Source organism: Xyrauchen texanus, chromosome 22 (assembly GCF_025860055.1).
Source record: "Xyrauchen texanus isolate HMW12.3.18 chromosome 22, RBS_HiC_50CHRs, whole genome shotgun sequence".
NCBI lineage: Eukaryota > Metazoa > Chordata > Actinopteri > Cypriniformes > Catostomidae > Xyrauchen > Xyrauchen texanus.
The window spans coordinates 25,064,145-25,084,970 of NC_068297.1; the positions used below are offsets into that span (position 1 = coordinate 25,064,145).

The window sequence follows — 20,826 nt, forward strand, 5'->3', positions numbered from 1 at the left end:
AGGACACAGAATAAAACCCCTTATCAGTAAACCACCACTGACTATAGACTAAAGCACACTATTTAAGTGCACTACATATTATATTAGCACGATTGGCCCACCTTCATGAATCCCTCACTCTTCAGCTTGTGCATGCTGTTGGCAGCATTGAGCAATCTCCTCCTCTGAGAGTGCAGCAGAGAGTCAGCCACCTGCCACCAGGTCCGACAGTTCAGCAGCACAGCCAGTCCCACCACACTGGACATAGCGATCAGAACAGCATTCACGGTGAGATTCTCTACATCCACCTTGAAGATGGCCAGCAGGGTCATGCCCGTAATCAGACAGCCAGACGTCAGCACAAAGAGCACAAAGGAAGGGATGCAACATGTCTTCTTCCACTTCTTTCCTATGAAAGAAATATGAAGAGCAACAGAACCACAATAATGTACAAGTTTACGGGGGAGAAAGCTAAATTATATTTTAAAACAGTTCAAGCTGTAAAGTCTAAATGGATGAGCCATGTTTAAAGTTGTGAAATCGACAACATATCCACAACTGTGACCACATGCCAATTTATTTCTTCACTATTGTGATTTGAGTTGCTTGGGAACCATAAACGGCACATTTTGGAAAAGCAAAAATACATTTTTGTGAACTCACAATAATTAAAAATGGGGCACTGCATTGAATACTTTCCATTATCAATCATCTTTTTGTGTATTCAGAAACATACCTTGATTTTCATCATTTTTGAAGACTCTGAAGAGTCTGGTGGCTAAGAAGCCGAATTCTCTCTCACAGGCATCTGACAGTGTGGCTATCATTTCCGCCATGGACGTCTCCCCTCCCACACTCGACAGACGGTTATAGTCTGTGAAAAGAAACCTGGACAGATGGAGTACAAAAAAAGACTGACTGAAAGTGATCATCACACATGTGAGCATTTCAACAGAATGCACAGGTAATCTAAAAAGTGAAAAGAATAATCACAAGGCCTCTTTATCCTACCTCCAAAATGTTGAGGAAAGTTGGTCTCTTTATGGATAAATTAAATCTTTATGCATCAACAGAATTTCCAATTTACTGACTTTGTAAAGAACATTTTGCACACCTGAATACTGTAAAGCAAGTGTGTGGGACACAAACAGATGTCTATGCTACTTATACATGTATTGAGTTAAAGAAAATCTATTGAAAAAAGTTCAAACTAGGATGTGAATCAATAGGCAAGGACACTGTTGCAATGGATGAACGACTTTGATTAGCAGCTCTATTCAGAGAGCTCTACCTGATGGGCAGGGCTTTGGTGGTTTGTTCCGGAAGCTCAGGGGGATTGACGAACATGAGTTTGAGCAGCAGCTCCAGGTAACCGATGTGACGGGCCAGGCTGGTGCTGATGACCCAGGCCCAGCTCCAACTCTCCCCGCCTTTCCTTCCACCAAAGTACACCAAAACTGAAAGCACAAAACAAAGGCACACAAGACTGAGATGAGACAAGGTCACTTTTTTGACGTTAAACTAAGTGTTTCAGAAGACCTTCCTCAATCAATATATGAGATTCTAATGTACAATGCTGCACTCTGGTGGATGAATACAGTACTGTGCAAGAGTCTTTGGCACATAAGATGTTTCACAAAAGCATTTGTCTTAAAATGGTTATTTATATCTTCAGCTTTAGTGTGTCAATAGGACATATAAATGTTAGACTCCCAAACATTACTATTGCAAATAGAAAAGATTACAATAGAATAACAGGGAGCCCTGCAACAGATGTCATGGCCCCCACAAAGCCCCCCACTGAACATCTTGTCAGTCTGAGATTACAAGAATAGACAGTAGCAATTGAGACAGCCGAAATAGGTTTAAGAACTGTGGCGAATTCTCCAAGAAGGTTCGAACATCTTTGTGGAGCGGAGGGGGGCGGGGCCAGGCTAGAATGTCGTACGCACGGTCCCCAATCGGCCTGATGGGGGGCGCGCGAGGGATAAAGGCGGCAGGTGACGCCAGTTCGAGAGAGAGAGAATTACGGGCATGTCTGTCATGTGTGTGTTTATGTTTGTGCTTTTGTTTTGAGTTTAATTAAATAATTATTTATATTGACAAGCCAGTTCACGCCCCCTTACAATCTTATCTGCCAACAACCAAGAAAAACTGTGTCCAGGTGTACCTAGGAGAATTGGTGCTGTTTTAAAGGCAAAGGTGGTCACACCGAATATTGATTTAATCTTTTTTTATGTTAACTGAATTTGTATGATGTTAATTGATAAATGAAAACTATTTATGCCATTATTTTTGAAAACATCCTTACTATGCCACATTTTTCCCATGTGCCTAAAACTTTTGCACAGTACTGTATATCATATAGATGTCAATAAAGCTAATAGATATGGGCTGACCATAACAGAACTTTCATTTTGATTTCATGGGATCTTTAAGACCATGTCAACACTTAGCACGTTTTCGTTTGAAAATGCTTTGATTTTTCAACGTTTACGCATCTCATCCACACTAGAATGCCGTTTTCTTCCACCGAGAGGCAGAGGCTTTTAAAAATATTCTCCATTACCTCAAACTTTGGAAAACAATGATGTAAGAAAAATGAAAACAGAGTTTCCAAAAACTAGTCTCTGGATTCTTGCTACCTAATCCCCTGACTAAACTTATTTCTCTACCTCAACACAATTGGTTACTTTATAGGCACTAGACACTTTTGTAATATCATGTACCCACTTCCTGCATTATTTTTTACATTTATACAACACACAAGAGCCATCCACTATTGTCATTATTTGTTGTAGGTTTTATTTGGCTCCACCATGGTTTTCACATTTTGAGTGCCACGGTATTCTAGTTGTACGGAAAAATATTGAGGCACTATTACAATAGTTGGCTCAAGTGTTATAAAGGGCTTGCTTTCCTCATATGTAAGTTGCTTTGGATAAAAGTGTTTGCTAAATGATTATACATGCAAATGTAAAGTACCTTTGTGTACCACGTAAATACCATGGAACACGAATAAGGTAATCATTCAGAATCATGGTATCTAACGCTCTACCATGGTATTACCTTCTGATACCATCAGAAATAAATTTTTTAAAATCAAACATCTCTTAAAATGTCATGAATGAGGTCTCCATCTCACCAAAGAAGATGTACATTAGGGCGAGCAGGCTCAGGGCCACAGCGATGGCCAGCTTCGGATCAACAGTGAAACCCAGGACCAGAGTCACAGATCCACACAGCAGCAGAGTCAACACCACCACCACCCATGAGAACTGGAACAACGGCTCCACCTGCTGCCCCGCAAACGTCTTCATCTCATCTGGTGAAGAGAAGGAAATACAATAAGATCTAAGCTATTGTTATAATGGACTTCCAGATCTTGGATAGTCATTTCTAGCTCGTACCCTCTAGTTTCTTGAGCAGGAAGGACTTGCCGCTGCCCCACTGGGCGTAGAGCCCCACACAGATGGGGGGTTGCATGGTGGGCTCACTGAGGATGTCAGCCAAAGCGCTGCTGTACAGGTCATAACCCAGCATGTCCCCATCACACTCAGAGGGAGACAGGTGCTCTAGGGAAGAAGACAGAGATAAATAACTTCAAACTTACACAATGTATGTTTGCCACAAGGCAAAGTATGTTTTTGTTTTTCAGACAAAATGTACAGGAAATATTTGGAGAGCATCCATGTCCATGACGTACCCAAATATTTAATATGCAGGCCAGAGGAACCAAAGGTCAAATTTAAGAATTTGTCATTTAAAAACCCATTGACCGCTAATCTAAATATAAGGGGCATGCTCACAGGCGTCATTTATGGTGGGGAAGGGTGGGTCTACACCACTTTTTGCCATGGCACATTTTGTCCCCACCACTTTACAAAACAGCTCACACCAGGGGCATGTCTAATACAAAGGAAGCATCTCCAGTTTTTTGAGCAGGAGTTTAAATTTCAGTGGAGGAAAGCGACAGTGGTATATTTCTTTCCAGCAAACATGTCTTTTCAAATATACCCTCTACTCGCTCTTCTTTTCCACCACTCGTGAATCACCAAAAAATATGCGGTATCACTTTATATTAGGTATCTTCGATGACTATGTATTGTAATAATTTTCATTTTAGTACAATGTATTTATTGTGTAACTACATTACATTACAGTGTAATTACAGATGTAATTAAACACAGTTACTTTAAATGTAAGTACAAAGCAACAACACGTATGTACATAGTTAAAGACACATAATTAGTGGTTGACTGATATGGGATTTTAAATGGCCGGTGGTGATATTAAGAGAGTAGGGTGGGTGATAGACCCATATAATGCCAATTCATCATTCTCATATATATATATATATATATATATATATATATATATATATATATATATATATATATATATATATATCCGGAAAGTATTCACAGCGCTTCAGTTTTTCCACATTTTGTAATGTTACAGCCTTATTCCAAAATGGATTAAATTCATTATTTTCCTCCAAATACTACAAACAATATCTCATAATGACAACGTGAAAAAAGTTTGTTTGAAATCTTTGCAAATTTATAAAAAATTAAAAACGACATGTACATAACTATTCACAGCCTTTGCTCAATACTTTGTTGAAGCACCTTTGGCACCAATTACAGCCTCAAGTCTTTTTTGTGTATGATGCTACAAGCCTGGTACACCTATGTTTGGGTGGTTTCTCCCATTCTTCTTTGCAGGACCTCTCAAGCTCCATCAGGTTGGATGGGGAGCATCGGTGCACAGCCATTTTCAGATCTCTCCAGAGATGTTCAATCGGGTTCAAGTCTGGGCTCTGGCTGGGCCACTCAAGGACATTCATAGAGTTGTCCCGTAGCCACTCCTTTGTTATCTTGGCTGTGTGCTTAGGGTCGTTGTCCTGTTGGAAGATGAACCTTCGCCCCAGTCCAGAGGTCCAGAGCATTCTGGAGCAGGTTTTCATCAAGGATGTTTCTGTACATTGCTGCATTCATCTTTCCCTCAATCCTGACTAGTCTCCCAGTCCATGCCGCTGAAAAACATCCCCACAGCATGATACTGCCACCACCATGCTTCACTGTAGGGATGGTATTGGCCAGGTGATGAGCGGTGCCTGCTTTCCTCCAGACATGACACTTGCCATTCAGGCCATCTTTGTTTCATCAGACCAGAGAATTTTGTTTCTCATGGTCTGAGAGTCCTTCAGGTGCCTTTTGGCAAACTCCAGGCAGGCTGTCATGTGCCTTTTACTGAGGAGTGGCTTCCGTCTGGCCACTCTACCATACAGGCCTGATTGGTGGAGTGCTGCAGAGATGGTTGTTCTTCTGGAAGGTTCTCAACTCTCGACAGAGAAATGCTGGAGCTCTGTCAGAGTGACCATCGGGTTCTTGGTCACCTCCCTGACTAAGGCCCTTCTCCCCGATCGCTCAGTTTGGCCAGCTCTAGGAAGAGTCCTGGTGGTTCCAAACTTCTTCCTTCAATGCTGCAGAAATTTTTCTATCCAGATCTGTGCCTCGATACAATCCTGTCTCGGAGGTCTACAGACAATTCCTTGGACTTCATGTCTTGGTTTGTGCTCTGACATGCACTATTAACTGTGGGACCTTATATAGACAGGTGTGTGCCTTTCCAAATCATGTCCAATCAACTGAATTTACCACAGGTGGACTCCAAACAAGTTGTAGAAACAGCTCAAGGATGATCAGTGGAACACAGGATGCACCTGAGCTCAGTTTTGAGTGTCATGGCAAAGGCTGTGAATACTTATGTACATGTGATTTTTAAAATAATTTGCAAAGATTTCAAACAAACTTCTTTTACGTTGTCATTATGAGGTATTGTTTGTAGAATTTGGAGGAAAATAATGAATTTAATCCATTTTGGAATAAGGCTGTAACATAACAAAATGTGGAAAAAGTGAAGAGCTGTGAATACTTTCCAGATTCACTGTATATATTTATATATATTTACACACATATACAAACACACCCATAGTAAATAACATTTACATAAAATTGCAAAAAATAAATAAATAAATAAATAAATAAAAATTAATAGAAACCATATTGTACTTTAGCAAAGGTAGAGGATGTGGATCCAAGTGCAGATTTATAAAACAAAAGCAAAAATTCAAAACAGAGCAAAGAAAGGTAAGGTACAGACTAGGCAAAAACATGCACTGAAAACATGATACAAAACATCCAGTAAAAGACAAGAACTGACAAAGACAGAGAGAGCATGTGGGCAATGTATACACAGGGACTAACAAGGCTAACCAGACACACCTATGATAAATCATGGGGAGCACAGAGAACAGAGACAAGAATAGGAACTAAAACAATTTCAAAATAAGAGTTAATAAACAATACTATTCAAAAAATAAGAGTTCACATAAAAGACAGCATCTACGTTACACATACTGTATTTACTCAATTTCTAAAATTGTAAATACTGCATTTACTTTGTTAAAAAAAAAAAAAGAGAGAAAGTAGCAATTTCTTCTGATTTCTGTTTAGTCATCCAATTTTAGTCATTTATTTGCGCATAATTAAATTGTTAATATATTAGGAAGAATTAAATGATGTACACAGTATTACAGCAACCATGGATGGCATGTATGCATTAGTAAGTGCATTTTCTCCCAAAAGTCTGAATCAAACCAATTGTTTGGTTTTGCACAGCGCACAGTGAAATGCAGATGTTATATGATAGAAGTTTGATTGATTTTTGCTTTTATCATTAGACAGGAAACTTAAGTTACAGGGAACTGTTGAAAAGAGGCCGATGGAATACGTGCTTCAGAGGAAGATACACGAGTGCTCCACAGGACGTTGGATTTGCTCAAGTTTTGTGAGATTTCTGAATTACATCCATTTCAATTATCTATCTGCATATTTGCAGATGGTATACAATATTCATTTTATTGATTTTAGCCTTTTTATCATTAAACAGTTCAAAGTTACAGGGAACTGTTGAGAAGAGAAGGTAGAGTGAAACGTAAGCATTTTAACATTATGAGTTCCTGCGCTTATGTCACGGCTCTGCTATGCGGGCTGTTTAAATGAGACTGTGTTGTACACCGGAATATTATTATAGTAACCAGATGGCACGGAACAACAAAACAAAATGCGATTGGCCATTTACATGTTTCAAGCGGCTCTTTCACGTGCAAGCAGGTGATTCTCTGTGCCCTCGTGGCCTTAAGAAACAAATCAGCCAAACGGGAATATGTATCGTCCTTGCCGACAGTTAAAACATTCTGAATATCGGACGATTTATCGGCCTCTCCGATATATCGGTCGACCGCTAAACCTAATATAAAGTGAGTTCCAATATGCAAACAAACGTGGACACATGCACTATTAGTTTATTAAAATAAAAATATATCTTATTAAATATACTACAGTTAGTTACGGTCCTCAAATCTGATTGGACGAGAGACGATACATGAGCACTGATGGTCTGACACCATCAGCACTCCGACGCTTCACTGTGTGTGTATCACTCCGCTTGTGTTCCTGCTATTCTAAATGAAAGTTTAAGAGAGGTTCAGATCTGTTAAGAACTAATGTTTGTCTTTTTATTTTTTACATTACATATGTAGGTGCAGGTGCTAGCATATATGAGACAGTTAGGCGATGCAATTGTTCATTGAACTGTTGTAATATTTAAGCAATATCACACTTGCAATCGTGCTATATGGCACTAAATCAGCACTGCTGTGACTATCTGCGGCCGAATCACAGCAGTGCTGATGTAGGGCCACATCACACTCTTGCTCGTGTGATATTGCTTAAATATTACAACAGGAACCTCAAAAGGTAATACTTCACAACTTTTTGCTGATCCTTGCATTTATCAAATGCAAATGTAGGGATGAAGTTATCATATTGAGTATGTCAAATGTTCATCAGCGCACTTATGTTTAAAATATGTTTGGACGTTTCTAATCGTATTGTTATTGTTTACATTTAAATTTTGACCACACCCTACAACAGAACTGATTTCTGGATCTATAACATACACTCACCTAAAGGATTATTAGGAACACCATACTAATACTGTGTTTGACCCCCTTTCGCCTTCAGAACTGCCTTAATTCTACGTGGCATTGATTCAACAAGGTGCTGAAAGCATTCTTTAGAAATGTTGGTCCATATTGATAGGATAGCATCTTGCAGTTGATGGAGATTTGTGGGATGCACATCCAGGGCACGAAGCTCCCGTTCCACCACATCCCAAAGATGCTCTATTGGTTTGAGATCTGGTGACTGTGGGGGCCATTTTAGTACAGTGAACTCATTGTCATGTTCAAGAAACCAATTTGAAATGATTCGAGCTTTGTGACATGGTGCATTATCCTGCTGGAAGTAGCCATCAGAGGATGGGTACATGGTGGCCATAAAGGGATGGACATGGTCAGAAACAATGCTCAGGAAGGCCGTGGCATTTAAACGATGCCCAATTGGCACTAAGGGGCCTAAAGTGTGCCAAGAAAACATCCCCCACACCATTACACCACCACCACCAGCCTGCACAGTGGTAACAAGGCATGATGGATCCATGTTCTCATTCTGTTTACGCCAAATTCTGACTCTACCATCTGAATGTCTCAACAGAAATCGAGACTCATCAGACCAGGCAACATTTTTCCAGTCTTCAACTGTCCAATTTTGGTGAGCTCTTGCAAATTGTAGCCTCTTTTTTCCTATTTGTAGTGGAGATGAGTGGTACCCGGTGGGGTCTTCTGCTGTTGTAGCCCATCCGCCTCAAGGTTGTGCTGCGTTGTGGCTTCACAAATACTTTGCTGCATACCTTGGTTGTAACGAGTGGTTATTTCAGGCAAAGTTGCTCTTCTATCAGCTTGAATCAGTCGGCCCATTCTCCTCTGACCTCTAGCATCAACAAGGCATTTTCGCCCACAGGACTGCCGCGATACTGGATGTTTTTCCCTTTTCACACCATTCTTTGTAAACCCTAGAAATGGTTGTGCGTGAAAATCCCAGTAACTGAGCAGATTGTGAAATACTCAGACCAGCCCGTCTGGCACCAACAACCATGCCACGCTCAAAATTGCTTAAATCACCTTTCTTTCCCATTCTGACATTCAGTTTGGAGTTCAGGAGATTGTCTTGACCAGGACCACACCCCTAAATGCATTGAAGCAACTGCCATGTGATTGGTTGATTTGATAATTGCATTAATGATAAATTGAACAGGTGTTCCTAATAATCCTTTAGGTGAGTGTTTAAGAATACAATAAATAATTATCTATCAAAACAAAAGATTATTTGCTATTATTTATGCATAAACCTAATTAATGTTTATGATGGTTAAACCCTGGGTGAGTCACTGATATGTTCAAAGAAGAAACACTCACTGGCTCCAAATATCTGGGTGAGGATGCTCTTCTGGTGGGTGCAGTCAATGTTGTAAGGAGTCTCGCCCTCTTTGTTGGGCCGGTAGAGCAGGCGGCCATCTTTAGGGTTCCTTAAAAGCAGCTCAGCAAGCTTACGGCTTCTCCCGCGAATGGCAATATGCAGGGCTGTGTCTCCTTTCTGAGAGGACAATATTTTAACTTTACACACAGAATACCTGTAAATATTCTCTAAAGACTATTATGTACAAATCTGAACGAGACGAGTTAAGTGTTTTAGGACTCAAAATAGTTGGGGGGGAAAAGGTGTCATCATTTTACCCTATCCACTGCTGACACTTTGGCACCTTTGTCCAGAAGCAACTCCACAATCTCAATGTTTCTCATCTTAGTGGCTTTTATGAGAGGGGTTTCTGCATCCTGACATGTAAAGACAAAGCTCATGAACATAAATGGCTTTTATTACAGTAAAGCAATTATTAATGTCATATTTATATATTTATAGAGAATTATTCTTCATTATCTAGTGAAGGTCAGGTTTTTTTGTCTTTACCTTAGTGTAGGCCTCAGTATCAGGGTTGCATTGCAGAATGTCTCGTACCATGGTTGCATTGCCTTTTTCTACAGCCCAGTACAGGGCAGTCTTACCATCCTATATTGAAGATTCACAGGGAATTAAATGACTTGTGGTCATCGTGACATCATCTTCCTCAATCATATGAGGATTATTAATTTAATAAAAAACAATTGTTTTAATAAGAGGTGATAGGACATCAAAACAAAGAGTCTATTATCTATATATTAGTTCCAAGGACAGTGTGCTGATGGAGACAGGAAACTTAGAAATATGGGGCTTTTCCACTGCACGGTGCAACTCGACTCAACTCGACTCTGCTCGCTTTTTGGGGGTTTTCCACTGTGGACAGTACCTGGTACCTGACACTTTTTGTAGTACCACCTCGGTCGAGGTTCCAAGCGAGCTGAGCCGATACTAACTGTGACGTCAAAATCCTGCAGATCACTGATTGGATCGTCACTACCAGCATCACTGGATTTGCGACACAGGACATCAACCCGCTAGTTTTAAAGTTAGAAAAAGCTATAGCAGTATCATTTGTTCACTCGACTTTTGAATTGTAAAAAGAAATGGCTGTTGCAAAACCACGCCGTGGTCAATAAACGTTACTCTTGTTAGCAACAAACTAAAAAGTATTTCAGGAAGTGTCTCAGCTGTTGACCGTACACGGCTACCACCGGACCTACCAACAGTGTAGGGAAAAGTAAAAAAAAATGAATAAAAGTGACTATAGAACCATCAAGGAAAAGTGGAAGTGGTTCAACCAAATGGACGCTATCTTGACCAGCGAGCAATGGGAGGGAGAGTGCCCTGGACTCCGCCACAATGTTGTTGGAGTTCACGATGGAGGATGGTATGTTTTGTTACATTAACTCTATATTCTGCTTGAAAGCTTAACTTTATTTAGTTTACCAGCTACTGGAAAGCTTGCTTGTAAAACAACCAGGCCAATTTAACTGTTACACTTGTGTAAAATCACCATGTAACAACTGCTTGATGCAGCACAATGAGCTAGTAGCTAACAGCTAGCGTTAGTGTTATTGTTTATGGTCAGTAATGTATGTGTCGTGTTTAAGAAGATGTCATGGCAGTAGAAGCGGCGCAACTATGACGATCAGCCTATAATCCCACCCACGTTGAGGCAGCACTAAACTGCAGTGGAAAAGCAAACTAAGAGAAGTAAAGTGGAAACGTGCAGTGGAAAAGTGCCAATAGAGAGGACGTATGGTGGCAGTGGTGGTATGGGGTTATGAATATACCTGGCCTTTGACATCAATATCAGCATATTTGTTAAGCAGAGCTCGGACAATCTCCACATGGCTTCCTCTGACAGCAGCGATAAGTACAGTATCACCACTCTGAAACAGACAAAACACACATATGTTTACTGTATATACAGAACCATAAACTTTCTATACAGTAAATATAACAAAGTATCCAGAATAAATATACTGTGTATATATATATATATATATATATATATATATATATATATATATATATATATATATATATTTGTATTTTTTTTTTAAATTATAATTACTTTATACTAAACCCTAACCCACACCAAACAAAACACAGCATCTGAATCCTAACAGCTTCGTTTCAGGTTTACCCGATCAGGGATGTTGACATATGTGCCAGCGTCCAGTAAGTCCTGTACAATCTCAGTGTAGCCCTCTATGGCAGCGATCATCAGTGCTGTGTTGCCATCTTTATCAGTCATATTCAAGTTGGGATTTCTCTTCAGCAGATCTTTCACAACCTCTGTGAACCCACCACGTACGGCCACTATCAGAGCCGTCATTGAGTTCTGAGAAAGGTAGATTATATTAGGACATTGTTATGCATCCATGCTGCATTTCAATTCACTGCAAAATAATCGGCACACTTCATACAATTGAAAAAGGTCTGTTTTAACAAGCCCTTCAAAAGTCAAGAGGTCTGAAATCTAACAAGCGCATGTAAACTTCAACAAGTGGGTGTCTGTTACTCATTTCACCTATTTACACTGTATATGAGCAGGTGGAAACATGTTGAAAAGATAACCACACTCACAAAAGTACAAATGTTAGAGAAGCATTGAAGAATGTAGCCCAGGAGAATGACTAGGCCTAGGCTATTGCGGTCTAGCCCCAAATGGGTTTATATATAGCCCCGGATCCTATTTTCTGCTTTTTTAAGCTCAAGGCTTTTACCTTATTTCTTTCTAGCTATCCCACTCACTCACTCACAGCATTGAACATTTCCAGGCTATTGGGACTACAGACATTGACAGGAAAGTAAAAGCAGCATACATTTAGCTAACTAGGTAATGTTAGAGGAAAACAACAAATTGAAAAAAATCATTGGTATTATATATGTACAAAATAGTTCTTATTAAAATTGGTAACACTTTACAATATGTTTTTAATTGTCAACACCAATTAATTTGTAACATAAACTCACAATAAGCACCGCTTTTGCAGAATTTATTAACTCACTGTTAATTTTATAGGTCCAAAAATGCATTTTTCTACATTAAAAGTTACACAATAGTTAACAATATTTCTTTGTGAAACTTTTGTGGAAAGGTGTTCTCCTATAGCAACAGGCTGGTAAAGTCATTTTTGGCTCTAATTGGAAGGGAACCTTTTGGGACCTTTTAATTTGAAAGAGTGTAGCACAGCACTCAAATGTCAATACTCACCTCTGGCTGTGTGAAACTATGAAAAAAGTGCACATGTGAAACTATGAAAAAAGTGCACATATCCACTTATGTGATATGTGCATATGACAGTGGTTTGGTTATAACCACTTTGAATTGCACTTCAAAACACAACGTGCATACCGCTCCTTCCTGATCCACATTGGCCCCGTCCTCCAGCAGGTGCATCACACAGTCATAATGGCCTTTCCTGGCAGCCCAGATGAGGGGTGTGGTGCCATACTGACAAAGAGGGGAAAAAATATAATGAAATAGCTTCATAGGATCAATTGCACTTTGGGCAAAACTTGATAAAACTTGTCAAACTAAAGATCCAGTTTTATTTAATGAGCTTCATAGTGCATAGCAGTGGAGCAAACATTTTTAAAGTTCAACATCTAGCATTCTGAAGTTTTTGTAAACCGTGATTGCTCAAAGTATTTATGTAGAAGTTCAAATTGTGTGAACAATGCTGGCACAGGCTTTTTAGTTCACCATCAGTGTTTACGAATCTGGTGAAAGCTCAAGTCAGCGTTTGCTGAGATGGGAATGATAAGGCACCTTGTCAGAGCAGTTGACTTTGGCTCCGTGCTGAAGCAGCAGCTGAACTATCTCTGCATGACCTCTTCCTGCTGCCCAGATGATGGGGTAAACACTGTACTGCTGGGACACAAGCAAATCAAATAGACACAGCAGAAAGGAAAAAAACGAGACCTCCCAACTGAAATACCCTACAGTGACACATTTTTACCAACACCACTTAATGGTTTGTTGGGTTCCTGTGGCAAACTTCATATCTGACCATTTGTAAAGGTTAAATGTGTAATTCTTTCAATGTCAAAATTATTTCTTCAATCCCATTTTAATGTGGACCGATTAGGTTATCCGTTGGTAGGCTGCGTTATCGGAAAAGTAGACCCAGTGTGGCTAAGTGTTGCTTTCCAAACTGTTGGCTCAACCAATGGCATGAGCCTTTGTTTTTCTGACTAATGGCAGATGGGGGGAGTGAATGGGGAAACTGTTTGAATCCAATCAATATTTTGCAGTTCTGTTTGGTACCATTGGTACAAAAATAACACATTTCACCATTAACACTCTTAATGCACAATAAATGTTCAAAGCACAAAGGTGTTGTCAGAGAACAGAAAAAGTTCTGCAGACCTGTCCAGTGATGTTTGGGTTTGCTCCTTTCTCCAACAGTAGACGTGCCACCTCCACACAACCCTTATAAGCGGCCCACATGAGAGCGCTCCAGCCCCCCTAAACACAAACATGCCAAGGTCATTATATTTCCATGTGTCAGACCTTAAAAATCTCACAGTCACAGGATTGTGTGGATAAACACATTTTCCCTGAGTCAGTGAGTGACTCAAAGAGCCAGCTGTCTGCCGCCTTCCTTATACAGTATGTTATTTAAAACTCTGTCCTACTAACACCAGGGCAGCCAAAACATTTCCATAAATGTAGTTTATAAAAAAATACAAGCGCAGTCATTTCAGACACAGGGCAGTAACCAGGGTTTGAAAATTTGTGAGGTCTACGGTGAGGTGTCAAGACTATTACCAAAATTACACCTACAAACACAACATATTCTATACATCAAAATTAAATATAGAAATTAAAGGTCAGAAACCAATAATAATACTGAAATAATTTTTACGTTAACAATATTAATACTGAATCTTTGTCACATAGAAATGCACATTTGACAATAAAGCACTGATTTTGAGTTGGGCAGCAAAATTTACTCATTAACTACAGAAAAATCAGCAAAAGGGCCAGTGGTAGCTCAGCGGTTAAGGCTCTGGGTTACTGACCGAAAGGTCAGTGGTTCAAGCCCCAGCACTGTCAAGATACCACTGTTGGGCCCTTAAGCAGGGCCCTTGACCCTATCTGCTCCAGGGGCGCTGTTTCATGGCTGACCCTGCGCTCTGACCCCAGCTTAGTTGGGATATGTGAAAACAACTGCGTTTCATTGGCTTTGTACCTGTACTCTGCACAATGACAATAAAGTTTACCGGTGATCTTAATCTTAAAAGTTAATTAACAGCCAATTTTTCTAGGGCTATGTTATCTCTGTTATCAACTATATGTTATAACTATATAACATATTCATATAACATTCAATTGTTTTCCTTTTGCCTGACTCTTAATTATTTAAAGGTGCACTCAGTAAATTTTTTCCCCTTTAAAAAAGATGAGGACACCAGTCATATCAGTGACCTTATTGAAGCTGTTATTGTACATGGGGCAGGGGTGCCCTCATGGGGGCTGCCATTTTAGAACAACATGACCAGCTGAATACTTCTCGATTAAACTCAGTAACGGTTTTGTTCTTGGACACTTTCACTCTTGGATTAAATTAATTTCTACAACGGCTCTGTAACTGAAAACTATTGATTTTAAATTATGCTGCATCCACACCACTAGGTGGCACTGTAAGTCCAAGATAACACAAGCAAAAAGTTATTGAGTGCACCTTTAATTCACATTTTTCAATTAAAGTTCATTAGAACTGAACACTTTGGCAAAAGGAGAACAAGTTGTAACTTCATCCTTAAAAGTGTCCAGGATTTAAAGCTTTTTTGTTCAATTCTGCTTTGTAGTTGCCTTTATGACAATTTACCATTGTTCGTGCATAGTATCAAGAGTTTAACTATGGTATTAGTAATACCATGAAAATCACAAGGGGAAAAAATCACCATGGTTAGATGTAATTATGATTTGTAAAAAACACAAAAAAAACCCACACACAGTCTATGGAATTTGTAAAGAAAAACATTATCCTAAACACATGTAGAAATAATAAAATCAACCTCCGTAAAAGTGACTTTTATTGCCCTAATACAATATTTAATATAGGCTAATAATATTAACATTTATTATAAATACATGCATTATTTCTGGCAAAATAAAAAAGTTCTTCAGGTAGTGCCATTTCGTCACACTCTTATAGTATTTGCGGACACTAAAGAATCCAGCCAACTGTCTAAACTAAATTATATATGCGTGCAGACACTTAAAGGAGTCTTCAATTGCTTATTTCTTTATTCGGTTGAACATAGCATCAAAATGTATTTTTGAATATGAAAAATGTACAGAGGTCTGGACCTCATAGCTGGTTACAGCTATGTTCAGACACATAAGCTGTGTCTAGGCTGGTTTTGAGAGATCTAGGAAGTTCACAATGAGTAAAGACCACATGACTTCATATACACACATGACAATAATATGAGACAATACAATCTGGAACTACAAACAGCCAGATCTTAAAGGGGTCATGACATGAGGAATCAAATTATCTTTAAAATTTTCTTTTAACATATAAGAGGTCATTGTACTATAAAAACATACTGTAAGGCTGAAGAAACAGATTAAAAAGAGAGGGAGGACATTTTAAACAATTTTGGCACATTAGCACAAAAGTTAAACCGTTACAATTCACCACAGTAAATTTCCAAGAAGGTAAACATCAAGTAGGGGGAAATTCTAAATCATTTGAGATGAAAAAAAGAGAGAATTACCAGCAGTTAGGCAGATTAAATCAACTATTTGTGACTTACCATATCTCTGTGCTCCACATTAGCATTGTTCTCCAACAGTTCCTTCACCACCTCAACGTGTCCCTCCTTAGCAGCTGAAATCAACGCTGTCCAGCAGTCCTAAAGAAAAAGTGACAACACTGTTTGTTTGCATATTAAACAAATCTAATCCACAAAGAGCTAAAAGAGCTTCTTGTTTGTAGAAAATGTTTGTGGAGCTTTAGATCATACCAGCTGGTCATACCAGGTAGTCATAATGCAGATTCTCCAACTGAACGTAACCAGAAAGTTTATATAATATATTGTGCCCTGTCGGTGCGAGAAGCTCAAGGTGTGTGTGTGTGTGTGTGTGTGTGTGTGTAAACGTCATCATTTAGTCATTTACAAAATGACAGTACAGGGTGCCAATTATATAGATTCTGCGGTCCACCCACACCTATGAAATCATAAATGCTGGTTGAAGAACTATACCTCAGTCTACCAAAACAGACACTGATACCACACAAGCCTAAAGTAATCACAAAGATGTAGGCTAAATATAAAAAATATCAAAATAAATAAATATTTTCAAGAGTGCGTTAGGATTTGGGGGTGCATGCCTATCAATCACTAATTGATTGAATATTCACAGTTTTAGAGAGTTACTGATTGGCTGGCTTTACAAAATGTTTGGTCCTTGAGATGCACGTGTTTTTGTCATCAGTAGGTGTGACCTAGAGTTCCACCTAGGCCGACAGCTAATTCTGTTCACATTCTTCAGTCAGTCAAAGTCAGTCAGAACGAACACTCCAGCGTGTATGATATTTGATGAGGAGGAGGGCATGGCCGGGCCGAGAGGATTCAATCCCAGCACTGAGTTGCCCAAACAGTGGGAGAGAGATAAAAGGAGGAGCCGGGGATGCCGGAGAGAGAGAGAGAGAGAGAGAGAGAGAGAGAGTGAGAAAGAGATATGCAGCAGTGTTTATTGTGTGCGCTTTTGCTATGTTTCAGTTCAGTGTTTTATGTTGAATTAAAGTCTTTTTGACTGTTAATCCGGTTCCTGTTTCCTCCTTTCCCAATGAAAAAGAGGCTTGTCTGCCACACTGGTGCCGAAACCCGGGACTGGAGGAAGACGCACTGTCAGAGAGCCCTCACCACTGACAGAGGATTGTGGCACCGAGGAGAGTAGTGGTTTGATGGTACTGGAGCAGTCCGCCAGGAGACAGGGGAGTGGCTGCCATCCACCAGGATGCGGAGGAGCCGTTGCCATCTGCCAGGGAATGGAGAAGTTGCTGCGGTCCGCAGGGAGGTGGAGGAAACGGTGCTATCCAGCAGGAAGCGGGGGAGCTGTTGCCGTCTGCCAGGGGGCGGTGGAGGCCATCGCCCGGCATCGTGGAGGAGCGCTGGACAGATGGCAGAGGACTGAATGGTGACTTGGTCGGAAAACAGAGTTTTTTTTCTCTTTTATTTTCTCTCTCTCTCTGCCTCTCCCGCTATATTTCTCTCTCCAAATGTCCTAACCAGGAATCGGGGAAGTCCATCAGGTGACGGAATGGCCAAATGGGGTGTTGGTGTAAGTCAGAACAGAGGTTTCCCAGGCAATTCAGAATCTAAACATTACAAATAAAGCATTTCTACACATATATATACTAAAATCATCATCAAGTGGATAAACAGTTTCTTTTACATAAAGTCAATGATAACACATTCTATTGTCACATTAGTTAAGGTTTTACATGCCGTCTTGAGCGTCCTCGTATTTAAATGCTCCTCTAAACGTCTCCCACAGCGGTGTTACAGTCATCTGAATATTTTCAAACAGTATACCGTTGCTTGGTTGTTCAAAACCTCTATTTACCCCTGAAGAAAGAACGAGTAAGAACTTCTACGGAAGTATATAGAGGCCTTAAGCTGTGAAAATGGACCACATTTTATACCAAATAAATTCAAACATTTCAAATCAAACCAACCTGCTGCAAATATCAGTTACCCACTGTGTTTGTAACTAGGGCTAGTTTATCTTTTGCCCAATGATAATGTTAAAGACTATGATATCTCATGTTGTGTCCTTTCTACTGTGTGTGTGTCTGTGTGTGTGTGTGTGTGTGTGTGTGTGTGTGTGTGTGTGTGTGTGTGTGTGTGTGTGTGTGTGTGTGTGTGTGTGTGTATGTTTTGAGTTCAAATGTGAAACACTGCTCACAATATCATCCAAGTTGATGTTTGCTCCCCTCCTGATGAGCTCCTGCACGATCTCTAGACTGCCCTGCTCTGATGCCACCATCAGAGGAGTCTGGCCATTCTACAACAGAAGACATGCTTTAGTACACTTCAGAGATGGGGAAGCAATTTTAAAGGAATATTCCATATTTGTTTTTTAACTAATCTGTGTCCATTAGTACTTCATAGTTTTAACGTATCCCAGTGTAAACATGTGTACAGTTAATACAATGTTTGGAAAGTAAAACTGTAACACATAAGGGTGTTTCTTCAACTTCGAACACTTTTAGCACTGTGGATATCTAGAAAGTTAAAAGATTAGTTCACCCAAAAATAAAAACCCTCTCATCATTTACTCACCCTCATGCCATTCAAGATGTGCATGATTTTCTCTCTTTTGCTGAACACAAATTAAGATTTTTGGAAGAATATTTCAGCTCTGTAAGTCCATACAATGCAAGTGAATGGGTGCCAAAAAGCACATCTAGCCATCATAAAATGTATCTTTTTGATTCCAGTGGATTCATTAATGCATTCTGAAGCGAAACTCTATGGTTTGTGTATATAAATATTCAGAACATTTTACACAAAAAAATGTTTACTTCTGGCCAGCTGTTGTTTGCATGTTGACGAGGGTAGAATAGAATCCTTTATTTTGGTCACACAGATTTTTTTGCATATATACAGTGAAATTTATTAGTTTTCACATATTCCAGCTGGGATTAGAGTGCAGGGTCAGCAGATAGGGTTAAGGGCCTTGCTCAAGGGCCCAACAGTGGCATCTTGGTGGAGCTGGGGCTTGAACCCCTGACCTTCTGGTCAGTAACCCTGAGTCTCAACCGCTGAGCCAGCACTGCCCCAAAGAGTTGGAGCAGTGGTGGAAAGGTGGAGTTCAAACTGCCTATTGTGTGACACAAGCACGAAAGCCTAACGCCGGGTTCACACATCCTCCTTGAGCGCAGCGTTTTACGATATTCTTACAAAGATATCTCATTCGGCTGGTTTGGATATGTCAACTGCAGCACCAACTCTGAATGGTCAGCAAGGCATTTATTAAAAGAGGCATTTTTTAATGACAAATTGGTTGCGTGGATCTCATCTTCGGACACATTACACTGAACAACTTTTACTCTCAACACACTGTGAAAGGGTCTTGCTGCTGAACACTTCACGACTAAAGTACACAATTACTGGTGAGTGAAATGTAAACATTATTTTTACCCACTCCAAAGATCTACGTAACAATATCTATATTTCATGCATACGTCACGTGAGAGGTTTGAACTCCACCCTTGTGCATGAGCTGGCTGGAAGCTAACATTTTTTAGTAAAAATGGACTTCAATATTGATCTGTTTCTTACACACACCAAGTGTTTCGCTTCAAAAGACATTAATTAATCCATTGGAGTCATATGGATAAGTATTATGATGGCTTTACAGTGTGTGCTTTTGGAGCTTCATAAATTTGGCACCCTTTCACTTGCATTTTTTGGACCTATTGAGCTGAAATATTCCTCCAAAAATCTTTGTTTGTGTTCTGCTGACTCTGAGGAAAGGAAGTCATACACATCTGGGATGCAATAAGGGTGAGTAAATAATGAGAGAATTTTCATTTTTGGGTGAACTATTCCTTTAAGTCTCATAAAAACAAATGTCACACTCTCACTAGTTTATTTAATTTGTCTACTGACAATGTCCAACAGTGTATGTACAAACAATATCATTTATGTAATTTGTTCTGAAAGTCATGAAACTTTTCCACCACATCTCTGTTTTGTTTTTAATAGAATTCCACAGTTGAAATTAAATTTTTTATGTTTTTGGGATACACCTTGGTCTTGCTAAAGATAATTTAATAGCTAGCATTTTATGTATTCTAAATACACACAATTAAATAATATTTTCACATGTCTTTCCAAATTTGGCAAAATTACTGCTTGATTGGAAATTACGCCCAATAAAATATTCCACTCACAAATGACATTTACCTTGAATTTTAATTGTTTTCTACAAGCCTCCCTAGTCTCATATTTCTTCTCTTCACAGGCACTCTTTTGTTGACTTTGTTCCAAGTACATTCACTTTTGAAAAAAAACACACCATAGCCACAGTGGCTGGTGAATGCCCAAATTTACCAGTCACTTTGATTTTTAACAAGGCACTTTGATAAGGGCCCTATAACAGATGGTATACCCCCCACAGAGCCCGGATCTCAACATCACTCATCGTTCTGGGACCACGTGAAGAGACAGAAGCAATTGAGACAGCCTAAATAGATAACAGAACTGTGGCAATTTCTCAAAGAAGCTTGGAACATCATATATACCAACACAACCAAGAAAAACTGTGTCCAGGTGTATCTAGGGAATTTGTGCTGCTTTAAAGGCAAAGGTGGTCACACCGAATATTGATTTAGCCTTTTTTATGTTAACTGAACTTTTTATGATGTTAATTGATAAATGA

At 39.5% G+C, this 20,826-nt stretch overlaps 1 protein-coding gene across 3 annotated transcripts in view; it reads right to left on the reverse strand.

Annotated features, from left to right (window-relative positions):
* Positions 1–20,826, reverse strand: part of LOC127662496 (kinase D-interacting substrate of 220 kDa B-like) — an 88,460-nt gene that overhangs the window by 59,311 nt on the left and 8,323 nt on the right. For 2 of the 3 annotated variants that reach the window (XM_052153694.1, XM_052153695.1), the window contains exons 3-17: positions 18,346–18,444; positions 16,188–16,286; positions 13,786–13,884; positions 13,186–13,287; positions 12,769–12,867; positions 11,554–11,751; positions 11,198–11,296; positions 9,915–10,013; positions 9,683–9,781; positions 9,365–9,542; positions 3,390–3,554; positions 3,125–3,304; positions 1,271–1,436; positions 716–867; positions 102–388 (exon numbers count right to left, since the gene is read on the reverse strand). In XM_052153694.1, coding sequence (XP_052009654.1) covers positions 102–388; positions 716–867; positions 1,271–1,436; positions 3,125–3,304; positions 3,390–3,554; positions 9,365–9,542; positions 9,683–9,781; positions 9,915–10,013; positions 11,198–11,296; positions 11,554–11,751; positions 12,769–12,867; positions 13,186–13,287; positions 13,786–13,884; positions 16,188–16,286; positions 18,346–18,444 — 2,121 coding nt within the window. The remainder of the gene's footprint in view (positions 1–101; positions 389–715; positions 868–1,270; positions 1,437–3,124; positions 3,305–3,389; positions 3,555–9,364; positions 9,543–9,682; positions 9,782–9,914; positions 10,014–11,197; positions 11,297–11,553; positions 11,752–12,768; positions 12,868–13,185; positions 13,288–13,785; positions 13,885–16,187; positions 16,287–18,345; positions 18,445–20,826) is intronic. The other variant, XM_052153696.1, reaches the window with a different exon arrangement.